The 18377-nt window shown below is 35.1% G+C and overlaps 1 protein-coding gene across 4 annotated transcripts in view; it reads right to left on the bottom strand.

Annotated features, from left to right (window-relative positions):
• The window catches only part of LOC140151062 (integrin beta-1-like), a 149276-nt gene that overhangs the window by 28919 nt on the left and 101980 nt on the right, over positions 1 to 18377 (bottom strand). For all 4 annotated transcript variants that reach the window (XM_072173260.1, XM_072173261.1, XM_072173259.1 and 1 more), the window contains exons 4-5: positions 8687 to 8800; positions 3315 to 3396 (exon numbers count right to left, since the gene is read on the bottom strand). In XM_072173260.1, coding sequence (XP_072029361.1) covers positions 3315 to 3396; positions 8687 to 8800 — 196 coding nt within the window. The remainder of the gene's footprint in view (positions 1 to 3314; positions 3397 to 8686; positions 8801 to 18377) is intronic.

Raw genomic sequence — 18377 nt, 5'->3', positions numbered from 1 at the left:
GCATTTAACAACGTATGGGTGCTTGGATAATGGTAGGTATGGTATAGTGGAGATACTGGAAGAGGGGCTATATTGTTTTTGTAGTATATGTGTTTGATTTGTTTTGGTTGTTTGTTTGTTTATTTGTTTGGCTGGTTGCTCGGTTGCTGCTTTTAACGCATGGTTTGAAACAGAGCTAAACAGAGTGCGTTTGGAAACATGTAATCTAAAATAGAATTTTTACCTTTATTACAGCATAATCTTAATTAAATTTAACTTGTTTATATCATTTCCACATTATATATTCTCAAGTTCACGACCTAATTTATTTTCCCTCGTCTATGGAGACGTAATTACAGTCAGTACAGTGTCGTGATTGCATATATAGCCTATGGAGAGAGATAGCTAGTGAGACAGCCAGTCAAATGGTAACAGATTTTACATTAGTAAACGGTAACCTTTATTCCTCGTCGTTTAAGGGCCACCCTTGAGCATATAATAACGGAATAATTCTCTTTATCGTCGTGTGTTATTCTTACTCATTTATAACGTTATCTTTATGCATATGGAATATTATTTTATCATCTCAGTTTTGAATATTATGTGTAGAAGCCGTTGGCTAAGTTCACTTTTTGCACTCTGTGTTATAATCGCTGCTAACACACGCATGAAAAACATGGACGTAGTAAAAGAAATTTCGAAATATCAACATTAGTTTTGCTTGTTTTGTTGTAAACTATGACCAGACTTCTGGGTATACAGATGGTAAATGAAATATGTCTGGATGAAAATAAATTTGAATCTTTACATTGTTTGATGATATCAATGTAAGGGTTATAAGTTAAATTTATTCTGCAGTCGTCATTATATGAAAAACATCGTATTTTAGTCAATGAGCGTAGTTATACATTCTTGTGCATCAAGAAGCGAACCATCCCATTGGTCTATAATGAATGGAGCATCCGCTAGCGACATGACTATGAATTCATGTTTAAAGACGAAGGAAAACGGAAACCCTGAAGAGATCTCGTGATAGACTAGTCAGGAGAATCACGCACATTTGATTATAATCATTTCATTAGCCTTATTCACTATTTCAACAATGTAATATGTTATACACACACCAGAATATTGAATATTAAATTTCGATTTTCATATCATAATTATCACTTTTGTTATTGTTTATCGTGTTTGTTATGTTAGTTTCAATAACATCTCGTATGTTTGTGATATGATATATTGTACTAGTAATGTCACGATTTATTTGTCAGCTCCGCATATCTCTCTTAATTCGTACGATCAAAAAGATAATGTTTAAGATTGTGATGAGGAACAGATCCTAAATTGAAGACCTGAGCGCAAGAAGACCGTATAAGTCCACTTGGTCCCTCAACATGTATACACTTAAGTTACGTATAGTTTCTTAGGGTTTTATAATGTTTAATACATGTTCCAGGGTAAAAACATCTTGAAAGGTTGTGAAAGATTTGTTTTGGCCCCTGAACATATATAAAACATTACCAATCTATAAGAAACTATACGCAACTTTAGTGTATACATGTTGAAGGGCCAAGTGGACTTACGGTCTTCTTGCGCTCAGGTCTTTAATTTAATTTAAAATTGTTAATCCAAAATATTACAATTTTACTAATCTGATAAGATTATAATATTTAGATCTTATAGATCGGAATTCAAATCAATTAGATTAAAATTATCTTTATTCCCTATTTCGAAAAATATATGTTATGCACACACCGTAATTTTGAATATCAAATGTTCGTATCATATCGATGCTGTTATTGTTTATCGGGTTGGTAATGTTAGTTTTCATGTAGTTTTGCATGCATGTTATATTATACTGGCCATGATTTAATTGTCACTATGTCAGTATTTAAAAGATTTAATAGTCAATCGACACGATTCCAATGGGAACAAATCCAAACTTGAATCTAAAATGTTTAATCTACTAGATTAAAATTCAACTAACATGTTAATATCATAAAATCTAAATTTTATCGATCGAAATTCAAACCAATTAGATTTAGATTAGCTATAGTATCGTAAATTAATAATATACAACAAATCCTACTTATGATTAAATAATTCAAACAAATTATAGTATATAATAGGACCACATGCACCCCTTCGATGTATTTTTCTGACTAGCTTTGTATAATCCTCAATGTGTGGTTTGCTTCTACTGGACAAACCCAAAGGGGTCCATACTGAACTGACCCACATAGGGTTATACAGGTATCAACATTAAAAACATGCTCCAATTTCATTCAAAAGCATATTAAACTATCCGCCTGGTTGTAAGAACCACACATATAAAGTTTGTGCGCGTACAGCCAATGTTTCGGAGAAATGGCAAAACGGGTCGAAGGTAAATTTTCAGGTTGATACCGGGTCAAATATTTCACTTGCTTCGATTTTCGTAAAACCTGGATCGAAAAACTTGGATTAAACTGTTGGGCTATCTTCAGGGAGAATAGTTTCTATTATCTGTGGGGCTCTTTCGGGGTCAGCATGGACCTCTTGGGACAATATTTCGTGTCGGAAACATGAAAATTCCTTAGACACCTTGATGATTGAAGAAAGGTAAGTTAGAAAACTCTCTCAAAGGGGTACATGTGGTGCCCTCTTCCTAGAACTATTTAGTATAAATTCTTAATCCAATTCAGATTAGGTAAATTTGTTAATCCGAATTAGGATATGTGGCTTACAGATTACCATTTCAATCTTGGGAACGAAGAATGTATAAAAAAACAGCAAGGTCGCAATCGATGCTGTATTAAGGAATGTACGAATTAATGAAAAAACAATTGCATGTCTGAGACGTAAATCGTGCTAGATAATATGTATCATGATAGCCAATGTCACCAGAGAGATCACAGATACTAATAATAAGACATTCTCCAGATTGTAATTTGTTTCAAAGCTTGCTATTGCTTTCTTGATTCTGTCTCGTCTCATGAAGGTATTTTGCACGGTGATTAAAATGCAAGTACTTTGTTAAAAGTAATGGAATATATTCGGTATCTAATGAACTATGTATTTTTCTAACAATTTAGTACAGCTGCATGCATCTTTTGTTGTAGCTAATTTGACAGACGTATCAGAAATGGAGTCTTATATCTATTAATCAAAAAACACATGGGATAAATGGTTATATAGACTCTATCCGTGATTCACTACGTAATAACAATTTAAATGACGTATCCGTCAATTGTAAACATTTTAAACCATTCTTAAACAAATCATTATTTTTACTCCCTTGCGGTGACCGCTGGTGGTAGTTTTGAACGATTTACATATAGCAGAATATTACTTACCAGGTCTCATATGTAGAGTCACTTTCTGAGGTGCAACCTGTACAATTCTTCCTAAGTCACTATTGGCATTAAGCGCTGCATTCTGTATTTAAATGAAACAAAAATTAGACAAAATAGTTTCAGATCACATCCTACAAACCTCACACCTTTTGTGCATTGAATAAACAAGGCCCGATTCCGCACTAAAGATGAAAGTTATGTGCTACCAGAGTACCAGTCAAGTTTGCTAGTAACGTACACTTTCCGTGTTCAGGTTGAACGCAAATTAGTAATTTTATGCGTGATTTGTTTGTGTGATGGGTGGGTTAATGGGTTGTTTGATGGTTGGTGGGTTGGTTGATTGGTGAATGGTTGGCTGGTTAAGTCGTTTGCGATTTATTTCCTTTTGTCTTCTTTCCAGATTAAATAAATAAAACATTTGTAACGCATGCAAACATCTCAGCGGGTTATTGGCTTTAACCAAAAATTTCAATGCAAGAAAAAAAGTGTTTTTAGCAGGCAGTTGACTTCTTTTCTTTTGAACACCGTCCAAGTTAAATGCAATCATATTTTGACATTCACAGAAGTTCACATAAGCCAATTAAAGACACCTCAATTGAAACTTTGAATGACAGCTGGCGATATATCTGAAATTCCAATGCTTTAAGTTTAAATTATTAATTAAGAGCCCGCAAACTTGTCAGGTATCATACATATAAAAGAGACAGGGAAAGAAAAAGGTTTGAAGCAATTGACTACTTGTCATTGAAGAATGCAATTGAAGAATTCTCACTCCTCTCGACTTGTGATTCAAGAATGCTTGTGTTCTGTATCCACACACGAACGTGGATATACATACACACTTATTACTTATTAACATTATATGCTACAAACTATTGGCATACATTTTGTGAACATTTTTGAAATAAAAAACAATAGCGTAAATGTTTACAAGCAAGTTTTATATCAACAACAAGATTTGTTGAAGCGAGTATAATAAAGCTTGATGTAACAGTAGTATTTTGTTGAAATAAACCTTAACATGTTGACAGAGAATTTAAAAAAATTAAAAGAAACAAAATTAGACAAAACAATTTAAGTTTACAGCCTACAAACTTTACACCTTTATGCATTGAATAAACAAGGCCCTAATCTGCACTAAAGATGAATAAAATGTGCTACCAGAGTACAGTCAAGTTTGCTAGTAACGTACACTTTCCGTGTCCAGGTTGACTGTAAATCAGTAATTTTATGCGTGATTTGTTTGTTGGGTAGGTGATGAGTTTGTTGATGGGTTGTTTGATGGTTGGTGGATTGGTGCATTGGTGAATGGTTGGCTGGTTAAGTTGTTTGTGATTTATTTCATTTTGTCTTCTTTCCTGATTAAATAAATAAAACATTTGTAATTAGCATGCAAACATCTCAGCGGGTTATTGGCTTTAACCAAAAATTTCAATGCAAGAAAAAAAGTGTTTTTAGCAGGCAGTTGACTTCTTTTCTTTTGAGCACCGTCCAAGTAAAATGCAATCATATTTTGACATTCACAGAAGTTCACATAAGCCAATTAAAGACACCTCAATTGAAACTTTGAATGACAGCTGGCGATATATCTGAAATTCCATTGCTATAAGTGTAAATTATTAATTAAGAGCCCGCAAACTTGTCAGGTATCATACATATAAAAGAGACAGGGAAAGAAAAAGGTTTGAAGCAATTGACTACTTGTCATTGAAGAATGCAATTGAAGAATTCTCACTCCTCTCGACTTGTGATTCAAGAATGCTTGTGTTCTGTATCCACACACGCACGTGGATATACATACACACTTATTAGTTATTAACACTATATGCTACAAACTATTGGCATAGATTCTGTAAAAATTTCGACGTAAAAGTTTACAAGCAAATTTTATATCAACAACAAGATTTGTTGAAGCGAGCACAATAAAGCTTGATGTAACCGTAGTATTTTGTTGAAATAAACCTTAACATGTTGAAAGAGATCGTCAAAATCAACTATTTTAGGATTTATGCGTCAAAGCATGTAATATTGTCATAACGATCGCACACACAGTAAACCATGTACAAAAGGCTACAACGCGTCATCGTTTTGGCTAACGTATCTGTTTCCTAGGCCCCCGAGAAAAAATCATTCAGATGCTTTGAAAACGTTGTAGCATCAAATAGGAGATGTCAATTCGAGCAGTGTTTATCTTGGGGTGTATTTTCTCTAGACTAGGTAGTCAATTACGCATCAAAGAGCAGTGAGCTAGCGGCTTTGTACTCATATAGGTTGCATGTGGTATCTCTCCCACGGGGAGCTGGGTTAGTCGTGTGTCAAGGGAGCAGTCAAGAAATGATCAACTAGAAAAATAATAAACCATACAGTGATAATGGAATTGCTTGGCTTTGTATGTGTTGGTATTTTTGTAATATTATTGTTTGTTATTGTTATTCTACGGATGGTGTAACTTTTAGCCGATGATAAGAGTTTTGGTGGTCATGACGGGATGCGTTTGAATGATGAGGTGTGGGCATGTTTGTACTTTTGACAAGAAAGACTCTGGAATGATAAATAGTTTGATTTGTATATTGCACTGTGGTGGTGCGAGAAGTGGAAAAACTACGCTATTGGCATACTTGCCGTGCGTTACAGAAAAATACAGCTTGTTAAAATAATGACAGCAAGTTGTGAAAACCACACATTAAAGCTTGTATGTTTATGAGGGAGTGCATTATAGTGTGGGGTAGGTGGAATGGGGGGGGCGGTGTTTTGTATGTGCGGGGCGTATTTGCACGGGGGTAGGTGTGTATGAGTAAGAGAATGTGTATATGTAATTTCTTTATAATAAAGAGAACAACGTTAACTTTCCGTTTCGGGATGAACACGAACTGGTCATTTGTATTTTTACAATAATCAGTTCTAACCATTTGTAATTATTTTGAGACACCTTATACATGTTATAGATTTGCTTGAAAAACTAGAAGTTTGAAAACTAAATACGTTTAAATAAACTTGAAACCAGTTAATTTAATTACTTGAAGGTTTTACAATGCACATTATCGTCAAAATTCGAGAAGTCTGGTAAATTTAACAATAATTGACCAGAAATTCAACTCATATCCAATAACATAATCGATTAATTTTACTCAAATTTTCTCGTCAGCCCCAACACTGTTTATAAGTGTCACCGGTGCTTTATCAAAGTCTCATCGCAGACGTGCCATGGCAACGCCACATTCTTATATACCAACAAATAAGTGTCTTCATCCATAGGCTATCTTACATGGATAACATCACTCCCATCGTTTAGCTCTTCCGGCTTTTACTTAAAACGTCTGTTTCAATTCTTCCTTAGCGAAAGCCATTTCATTTTTATTGACCTTGCGGCATATATGGGTATCTAGAGCGCAGTTAGGGTATGGTCGGAGACATTATCCACTTCCTTCCTTCAAATTAACCCAGTCGGGTAAGCCTTTTTTTTTTTTTATACATCTTCAGAGTTAAGGCTATAAAGTCTCTAATTGTATTTTATCATCTACAACTACGAGGAGACAAAGGTCACGATGGAGAGATAATTAAATCAAATCAAGGTTTAAAGGCGATATGTCACGGACTACAGGTGGGACAGTGTCTTTGTTTTAGTAACGTAAAGTATGTCGTATGTCGTTGTACACTATCCCCGGCCCCGTGATCACGCTACAGTGGAAAGCCATTTTTCAGAGAAATGGTTTTGTACATTTTCATTGTAACCCGTTTCTAGGTCCTTTCTTGATAGAAGTAACATATATCTTACGTAAATCGTTTTTGGTGATATTAACAATACAGTGTAAAATGTTTGCATCCATCATACGTATTTCATTAACAGTACTGTCGGGCACTCTGCTTAAATATAACATTATCTAAAGAGCTATAGAGAACAGGTTAATATGACATGCAGAATCATGTCCATCTGCAGAACAAAAAAGAGATAGATAATTTGACATTGAGACTGATGAAGATCAAAGAAATACATTACTCCACATTCGAAATAATAGCGGTGTTCAGACGTGTTAATTTACTTCGAAAAAAAGAGTGTCTTGGTGGAAGGGATACTGGTGAAAAGCCGTATTGGGCTATTCCAGTTGAAATCCATATACCCTCTATAGAAGATATGACTCAATATTCCATAGAGGAGTGTGAATTTCAAATGGAGTTACCTGAATGGGTGACTCCATTTGAAATCTGCACTCACATGTGGGAGATTAAGGTCATATCTTCGATAGCGGGTGTAAGGATTTCGACTGCTTACACCGTGTTACTGTTACAGGTAGGATCGTCTCATGGTTGTTTGATGTGATCATTTCTTAATTTGTCTAACAAACCATTATATAAAGTTCAATTCTATAGAGCTGGACAATACCAACAGCCATCACACTACTATACACATACATTTTTAGCTATTTTTAACGTTTTTTGTTTTGTATCAAACTATTCATCTTTTTATGTTTTTTGTGGTAATTTTTATTCTATAAACTGTACATTTGTGTGAAAATTGAGGGCGCTATTTACATATATTTTAAATTTAAATTAGCCAAATAATAAGTAATAATAATAAGTTACTTACATTGCATGATAAAAAGTTTTAACAAATTTCCTTGCTATTTTTTCTGATGTTCTAATACCGTTATACAAGTGTCTACCCTTGTAAAGATGCAAACAGGATTTAAGATAAATAGCGTCATCATTGTTCAACTTTTCTTTAAAATGACTCAGTTTTAAACAATAATATATATATGTGGTATATTTTAAAGACGATATTAAGATTATCTGCTGATAACTCTCTAGCAGAACTTCACGACCATGCTGGTCGGAGTAATGACCTTGTGGACAGATTTGTTTACGTGAGACTTTTGGTGCATTATTTGTAAAGCAAAATTATTGTATTTTTCAAACACACAAATCCACCAGACAATAAAGAACTCAATAGGGAAGCTTTTAGTACCGATTTTCTGATGGTAAACATGATAAACAGTATTGAGATATTTAAAAACACGCCATGGCCTCTTCGTGTGCTATTCAAGTAATTTAAAGTACGCTCTGTCCGGCTGTCCAGTTCATAGGTACTAGTATATCAAATTCGATCGTTTAAAAACTACCGCAATACCACTACATACATTGTCCTCTTTTAACCCCCTGTACACTACTTGTCATCTAAAAGCATTTCTGATTGGTTGATAACTTGAAATGCTCATTTCAATTGCCAATTATGACTAGGCTTTAAACTGCCAATTATGACTAGGCTTTAAACTATTTATGGTCTCCTTGATTGGTTCAAAATTGGACACAATATTCATTTTGGCCAATCGTCAGGCAGTTCTCTTAAATTTTTACATTCGAGAATAATTACGTACCTTGTTGACTCTCTGTTGACTTTGGGGGAAATGGATCATCTGTTCTATACAACCATCCTGGCGGAGATTGTCGACAGTGTTACATCGGGCAAAATTCTCACTCTTGTCAAATTCCTGAAATGAAACAAAAGGTTGGTACTTACTGGTTAGAATGTAGCACCTAAATTGATAGAATAAAACTAGAATTCAACTTCATCTGTATTAGTACAAATAATAATTTCGTATGATCAACTTTTGATTTCAACACGAGTTCTAGACGTACCTCAATATTTCGGTTACTTCCTTCGGGTGAAGGAAGTTTTTGATAACCAAACAACTACAGTTTGTCCACTCTGAAGTACAAAGCGACAACGCGCGCGTATACAGTGCGTAGTGCAGCGTCTCTGCTGCAGGTGTGCGTGCCTTCAAAGTCGGCACAATGTGTGCGTCCGCGTCAGTACTTTGTACTTCAGAGTAGACTGACTGTAATCACCAATTTTTGATATAACCTCCTCTTCCATCTCCTCATTGTCTCCTTCTCCCCTCGCTTGGAGTTGCCTCCCCTACACTCGATATCTCTTCTCCCCTAAACACTATTTCACTCCACTCTCGTGCTCTCCTCCCCCTCCGTCCCTTCCCACTTCCAATGCTCTGTTTCTCTTTCTCCCTCCCCTTTCCTCACCACACGCAATCTTCCCCACTCTCTCTTCTCACCCTCCCTCTTCTCATTTCTTTCGAGTAATAAATAACTGGAATAAAAGTCAACTATATTGGAAGTCATATAGCTTTCTATCGATCCTCCTTTATGCGATTATCACATGAATAGATGTGTTAATATCACTCGTGTGTCTATTCTTTTGCAATCTAGGTGGAAATATTTCGATGGTCCATTTTTTCACAGGGAAATACGTCTAGGATTATTTCGAAAACTAAATCAAGCTTTTAAATGAAGATTGACTTGTTCGATTTCTCTGATCGTGAATATTGCACTGCGAAATGTAAAAACTTCTTTTGTATACTTTGATCAAGGTAACTTCAAACCTGATAATCTGCGGTCACAAGATTATGTAACAAACTGAAATGAAAACAAAAACTTCTTTCTACAAGTTTCAAGTTTCCAACAACGTGTACAGACAACGTTATTGGTAATGACGTCAGTCAAGAGCTTAGGCAGGATAATAGGAAACCGCGTGATCAAAACCAAAATCAAAACCAAAACTTATTATTTGAAACGACCGATTGTCTAACGGTTTTGCATGATAAGTATATTTTGAATACTTTTACTACAAACTTAGTTCCAAGTCACTTATAATTTGATTTAATCCTTTTGTACAGGTAATTTACCCACTTCTATACCCAATATCAAACATTACCTTTCAAAGTTACTTGCTGATTAGTTTGTGGAATTTAGAATGTCTAGTTAAGTTAGTTGAAGCTCAGTCACGGTACAGTGACGGTAAAGGAACAAAGGTAGATAATATCCCTCTGTTCGAATACCATCACCGTGGTAAATGGCAAATTGTGTTTGACTTGTCACATAAATCAATTAAAACACAGAATTGTATTTATTTCTTGCTACCAAAATTGGGTCAACAAGTGCCATTCTAAATTAGATAGTTAAACCAGAATATTAAAGTGTGTCTATGTAGCGAGTTTAAATGTAGTTTGATCTGGATTACGATACTTCGATCCGGATTAGGTACGCAAAAGCACGTGGCGCACATAAATTAGTATACACAAAGTTTGCCGCACGTACACCACTTGTAGAGATCATAGTTGAGACGCACTGCATAATCCAATCAGATTGGCTCTCGTAGTTGCGCTCGTATAATTTGAGTACAGACAATCCACTTGGGTTCGAATCGATCTGAATCTAAATATATGACGTAGGTAGCCTTATGCGTGGTACATTAATACTGACAGCTTTATGATCTTTGCGACAATCTAGAAATGTTACTTCCGCAAACTAAATGTCAGATCGGTTGAGGATTTATTATCATTGCCTTTTGATGAGCGCTGTGAACTTGAAAGAGTAACTATAATTATAAATGTTCTTTCTCAAAATGAGAAGAAAGGAAGACGATTAATAATTATCTAAAAATGTTGAAGTCACTTAATTTAAGAGTTTCTATTAATTTCTGAGTCGTACGTTCCTGACTTTTCCGTGCTAAACAAATACCGAATCCAATCGCTGATTAACCGTTAATACATTCTTATACACGATGTGAAAAATTCGTCCGGACACGACACAACGTCGTAAAATATATTGCACATAGAGACTAAATCAATCCAACAATGTGAATTTAATGTTTAATTTGAATATAATAGATTGATTTCCAACCTAATTTCAACATCTCTTCGTCCCTATACCAATGACAAAACTCTGACTTTTCATTTACACCGCCCTGGTTACAATTTTGATCACAATTAAATAACAATGACATGAGCATATTAGTATTGATATTGCACAATCTAAAAGTAATCAGGTGATTGATTTAATAACTATTATATCATATTTTGACCTTCACTAAAAATGAATATTTGAAACTTTATTAGATCTCTTATCCTATTTAAATGTAGCTATATTAATCAAATCTCAGTGTGCTGGCTATGTAACCCGATTTTGACGTCAGCAGTGTCAATTCCATTATTTTGTCCGGCTTCAAATTGTTTTCATTTCCTATTGAAATGTCATAGAAAATGAATTCTCGGTAAATCGTGGCTATTCAGGCTTACAGACCTAATAGACCTAATGTACAGATTCAACTCAAACTTTAAGGCCAGTTCACACCTTCGCAAATCATCACGTGAGCATCATGGAAAAAGGGCGATACGGCATTAGATATGGTAACGTTTTATATTCCTATGGAAATTTAGTCCCAAGTTCACCATACTTGCAAAATATACAATATAGCCCGGTATATACGGGAATTTAACGGTGACCCCCCCCCCCCGGACTGTACCAAACCAACTTTTTTAGCTTCCTTTTATGGTCCAATATGGTTGAAATCGAAGCATTTTTAATTTATGGCCCCTGTGTGGCCAAAAAAATTACCACCCCAAAATGTGACCTTTTTGCTTATAACTCAAGAACGGTATGTTGCAGGTAGGTCAAACTATGCTTTTTCTGAATCCTTGCAATGAGAGAAATAATTTGGTGTGCTTGTTAACCAGATTTGAGCAACGTTGAAATTTGACCACTGTGTTGATCTTTAACCTTGAATATGGGCGGAGTGTCGGGAATTATTTTTTGTTAACATTTGGAATGTGTTATAGGACCATAAAAGGAAGGTAAAATATTGGGTTGGTTTAGTCTTGGGGTCGTCATTAAATTCCCATATATACCGGACTAATAGTCTCCCTGCAAGACACGCTTACATGTAAATTCAAAAGATTACCTCGGTAATCGTTGAGCATTAATTCTTGATTATTCTTCGGCACTTAAAAGGGCATTTCGTGATCCACAGCCTCATCCCCCACTTTTCTCAAAAAAAGTTGAGATTTTTATATCACTGGAAACCTCTGGCTACATAATGTTTATGTACAAAATATTTCTTGCAGATTAATTCGTTTAGCAAAGATATCGTGAAATTTGAATTTCGTTCTGGTGCACCAGAACGAAATTACAACGCATTGTCTATGGAGCAGTGTAATACACATAATCATGCATAACTCGCGAACGCAAAATCGGAATCAACTGAAATTTTGGGAATAGGTTTTTTCGTGGATATCTAATGAAAATGACATAAATAGAGGATGCTAGGATCACGAAATACTCCTTTAATCATCTTAGTTTATTATGCAAGACATTTAATTGTTTCAGCAATACCTGATTAATCTTGGTATTTATTTCAACATCAAACTAACAACATACAAATATTAAATTTAGATCAATTTCAAAGGATGTTACAAAATTCGAAGTCTATACTGGCTTTTATTTTAAAAATGTTTCCCAAAAAATTAACTTGTGTGGCATACAGCTGACAAGAATGTACAAAATAGATAAGTTCATTGCATATCTAGGTGCTGTTTATACATGAATGCCTCAAATATTGTCCTACTTTAAGCGTGAGGTTTGTACGTGTTAATGCATTTCCATTCCGCAATCGTTTCAAAAGTTTATGCGACGACAACTCCGCCTTCACCACATTACAGTCGATACGTCTACATTTTGCCATGATGTTTGTGTGTTTCTTTATTGATTTAAATCATTGTTTGTTTTATATCATGGGTTGTGTTTTACAGGCATGGGTGGTTTCAGAGGAATACTGATATGGTAAAATGTGGTAAAATTTTTGGCCCCTGTGTGGCCAAAAAAATTGACAGGTAGGACAAACTATGCTTTTTCTGAATCCTTGCAATGAGAGGAATAATTTGGTGTGCTTGTTACCCAGATTTGAGCAACTTTGAAATATGACCACTGTGTTGATCTTTAACCTTGAATATGGACGGAGTGTAGGGAATTATTTTTTGTTAACCTTTTGAATGTGTTATAGGACCATAAAAGGAAGCTAAAAATATTGGTTTGGTAGAGTCTTGGGGGTCGTCATTAAATTCCCGTATATACCGGACTAATAGTCTACCTGCAAGACACACTTACATGTAAATACAAAAGATTACCTCGGTAATGCAGTTCCCCCATCTTACATCACCATCGTTGAGCATTAATTCTTGATTATTCTTCGGCACTTAATCATTATAGTTTATTATGCAAGACATTTAATTGTTTCAGCAATACCTGATTAATCTTGGTATTTATTTCTAAATCAAACTAACAATCTACAAATATTAAATTTAGATCAATTTTAAAAGATGTTACAAAATTCTACTATTCATACCGGCTTTTATTTTTAAAATGTTACCCAAAAATTAACTTGTGTAGCATACAGCTGACAAGAATGTACAAAATAGATAAGTTCATTGCATATCCAGGTGCTGTTTATACATGAATGCCTCAAATATAGTTGTCCTACTTTAAGCGTGAGGTTTGTACGTGTTGATGCATTTTCATTCACCAATCGTTTCAAAAGTTTATGCGACGACAACTCCGCCTTCACCACATTACAGTCGATACGTCTACATTTTGCCATGATGTTTGTGTGTTTCTTTATTGATTTAAATCATTGTTTGTTTTACAACATGGGTTGTGTTTTATAACAAGCACGGGTGGTTTCAGAGGAATACTATATCTGATATGGTAAAATGCTTTTCTAACCATTAATGCATAAATTTCATTGAAACAATGACAGTTTGTGTAGACGTATTTGGTATCGCAAGGTGCTTATTATTAGTTTTGTTAGATCTAACCTCGTACAACATGATATGAAATAATAAATTTTAGTACAAATCTACATATCCAAAAATTTTGCATTTATGTTTTTGCATGCTAAGAAGTTGCGGTTTTATTTTACTGTGTTATAGTTCAGAACAAGTTCATAATAACCATGTTGCAGATGGTAGGAACACGTAAAGACAAACAAAACCTGACTAGTCAACCCCTTCATTCTGATCGGCAATTGGTCAAATTGCTTTGTACTGCGACACCTACGCGCACAAACTAACCAATCAGTGTGCATGCATTTCAAACTGAGATATAAAGATTACGTCACATGCCAAATGCCGTTTCTTTGTGCCCTATCTTGGTTTTGTTTTCGAATGTTATAAGGGAGCAATGACCGATGCGTTAGTGTTTTTCTGTCACCTAATAGAATCATCACTTGGACCTTTTATTTTCTTGATAGTTTTTTTCTTTCCAAAAAGGATCAAAATCTTCCAACTGTGAATAAAGTAATCGGGAAGCTTCCCATCCTGAGGGCAATTCCAGTTCATCCTTCGTCTAGAATGGTCTATGAATCTAATATGAGTGACCTCCATTGATTCGATAAGACAGTATCCTGGTAACCACCACCACTTCATTTTGTAACTTGACGATTATGATTTGTGATCAATTGGCTCAGGTGAATCCGCAATTCATATGTGTATTAATGGTGGCTAGCTAAGTTACTTACATGCATTACATCTCGTTGTTGTAATATTAGTGAATCTGTGAATTGAAATCAGTCTTTTTGAAAATAAAATAAATCTATTTACAAATGGATGATTAATTAGTTGTCATCCATTTAAACCCATCAATAGGGTGGATTTATTTTGTTTGTAAACTGATCTAAGATCTAAGTAGTTGAATGTATTATTTTGTCGTATAACCTAATAGACCATCTTTGTCTGATAATTTGATACATCTATCCTTTAAAATGAACATCTTTTCCAACAAATGCGATCTTTCTTAATACATTATGACATGTCTGCAATTTATATCTGAAATATCACTCTATCCATAATGACAGACTACCTTTAAAACGTGCCAGTAATAGTAGAAAAACGTATTTCACCTGTCCACTTCAATGTTAGCATCATCTGGCTGATTATAATCCCTTTCGCCACCATATTTCTCCATCAAACATCCATGAGACACCCTCTTAAAGATGTCACGTCATTGTTCATTTCGCAGCACTTTAACTCTTAATGAATAACTAGAATATACGTCCCACCTGTCCATTTCATTGAAGACATCCTTTAACTGATCATGAAAAATACTCTACATCATATTTCTTCCTCATTGTATTGTCATCTTTTCCCCCTCCTCCAGAAACTCATCAAAGTACCCTCTTAACGTTGTCATGTCGTTGTTTATTTCACAACACACAAATTCCTGTTGGCGTGGCGTCGTCATCCGGCCATAACAAGATTTCAAATTCAACCTAATACATTTGGCCACTTCTCTCAGGTACAAGTGACAATTTGGTCAGGTAATATGTTGGTGCAATGACCGATAGTACTGTCCAGTCAAGCCAATAATTAGCCAACGTGTTTCCGAGTTGGAGTCTTGTTTGTTGAAGTCCATTTCCAGCCAAAGAGCAATATTGTAAATACAATCTCCGATATAGAATAGATTTGAAAGAGCCTTGGAGTCACTTTACAGGTCGGAGGAGGCCATTGTCGGTGTATTCTGGGGTCTGGTCAGATATTTTGGACTTGTGAATAAAAGTTATGGTTACGACTCAACGTCAACGTAGCTAACATTATAAGCTTACTTATTTAATGGAAGAGCATTTTTTTAAAGGCAGTTAGTTTAAGTAAGTTAGTGTTACATTTTATGCCGTATTCATACAGTGTACATATCAAAGTAAGTTTCAGCATAGTAGGAGCACGTTACATGCCAAATGATGTTTCTTTGCCCTCTTTGTTTTTGCTTTCGACTGCTATATGTACAGAGAACAATGACCGATGTACAGCGATGCGTCAGTGTTTTTCTTTCGCAAAATAAACGTATCATCTTTTTTTTTCTTAGTAGTTTTCTCCATAAAAGATCAAAATCTTCCAACTGTGAATAAAGTAATCGGGAAGCTTCCCACCCTGAAGGCAATTCCTGTTCATCCATCGTCGAGAATGGTCTACGAATCTAATATGAGTGACCTCTACTGATTCGATAAGAGAGTGTCCTGGTAACAGAGAAAGTCACTACCACACTTCATTTTGTAACTTGACAATTATGATGTGTGATCAATTGGCTCAGGCGAATCCGCAATTCATATGTAATGGTTGCGATCACCAGGTTTATATTATGACAGTGGTGCAATTTTATATCTGAAATATCATTATAATATTGTCTGGTAATATACTTTAAAATGAACCTCTTTTCAAAACAAATGCGTTATTCCTTAATATATTATGACAGTGGTGCAATTTTATACCTGAAATATCATTATATTCATCATGTGATGACAGACTACCTTTAAAACGTGCCAGTAATAGTAGAAAAAACGCATTCCACCTGTCCACTTCAATGTTAGCATCATCTGGCCGATTATGAATAATCACTTTCACCGCCATTTGTCTCCATCAGACATGCATGAGACACCCTCTTAGAGCTCATCATTGTCCATTTCACAGCACTTAAACTCTTTATGAACAATTAGAATTTACGTCCCACCTGTCCACTTCAATAAAGATATCCTTTAACATATCATGAATAATACTTAAAATCATATTTCTTCCTCATTACATCGTCGTCTTTTCCCCTCCTCAAGAAATTCGTCAAAGTACCCTTTTAACGTTGTCATATCGTTGTTTATTTCACAGAACACAAATTCCTGTTGATAATTAATTAATTAGCTAACTGTTTCCGAGTTGGACTCTTGATGGTTGAAGCCCATTTTCCGCCAAAGAGTAATACTAATATTGTAAATGCAATCTGCGATGTAGAATAGATTTGAAAGAGCCTTAAAGTCTCACTTTACAAGCCGGAGGAGGAGCATTGTTGTCGGTGTATTTTGGGATTTGGTCGAATATTTTGGAATGGTTAACACTGCAACGACAACTTTATAACATTATAAGCTTAATTAATGGAAGAGCATTTTTAAAAGTAGTTAATTATTTGTAAGTTAGTGTTATATTTTATGTCATTTTCATACAGTATACATAGCGAAGCACGTTTCAGTCTCAGTTATATACATTACGTCACAACATGCCGAATGATGTTTCTTTGCCCTGTTGCTTTCGACTGCTATATGAACAGGGAGCATTGACCGATGTCCGGCGATGCGTGAGTGTTTTTTCTTTCGCCTAATAAAATCATCATCTTTCTTGGTATTTTTTCTCCAAAAAGGATCAAAATCTTCCAACTGTGATGAATAAATTAATCGGGAAGCTTCCCACCCAGAAAGCAATTCCTGTTCATCTTGTTCGTCCTTCGTTTAGAATAGTCTACGAATCTAATAAGTGACCTCCACTGATTCGATAAGACAAGTCACCACCACACTTTATTTTGTAACTTGACGATTATGGTATGTAATCAATTGTCTCGTGTGAATTCGTCGCTTCTCTCAGGTACATGTGACAATTTGGCGGGCAATTTGGTTAGAAATGTTTTGGTGCAATGACCATCGAATCACCCTCTTTAGTGATCATCATTGTCCATTTCACAGCACTTAAACTCTTCATGAATAATTAGAATATACGTCCATCTGTCCACTTCAATGAAGATATCCTTTAACTTATCATGAATAATACTTTACATCTTATTTCTTCCTAATTGTATTGTCATCCTTTTCCCCTCCTCCAGAAACTCATCAAAGTACCCTCTTAACTTTGTCATGTCGTTGTTTATTTCGCAGCACACAAATTCCTGTTGGCGTGGCGTCGTCATCCGGCCATAACAAGATTTCAAATTCAACCTTATACATTTGGTCACTTCTCTCAGGTACAAGTGACAATTTCGTCAGGTAACATGTTGGTGCAATGACCGATAGTACTGTCCAGTCAGGCCAATAATTAGCTAACTGTTTCCGAGTTGGAGTCTTGATGGTTGAAGCACATTTTCCGCCAAAGAGTAATACTAATATTGTAAATGCAATCTGCGATGTAGAATAGATTTGAAAGAGCCTTAGAGTCTCACTTTACAAGCCGGAGGAGGAACATTGTTGTCGGTGTATTTTGGGATTTGGTCAAATATTTTGGAATGGTTAACAATGCAACGACAACTTTATAACATTATAAGCTTAATTAATGGAAGAGCATTTTAAAAAGTAGTTAATTATTTGTAACGTAGTGTTATATTTTATGTCATTTTCATACAGTATACATATCTAAGTTCAGTCCCAGTTATATACATTACGTCACAATATGCCGAATGATGTTTCTTTGACCTGTTGCT

The sequence above is a fragment of the Amphiura filiformis genome, chromosome 4 (assembly GCF_039555335.1).
Source record: "Amphiura filiformis chromosome 4, Afil_fr2py, whole genome shotgun sequence".
Classification (NCBI taxonomy): Eukaryota; Metazoa; Echinodermata; class Ophiuroidea; order Amphilepidida; family Amphiuridae; genus Amphiura; species Amphiura filiformis.
Note: the sequence above shows the minus strand (reverse complement) of the source record. Positions and strands in the feature narration are given on the sequence as shown.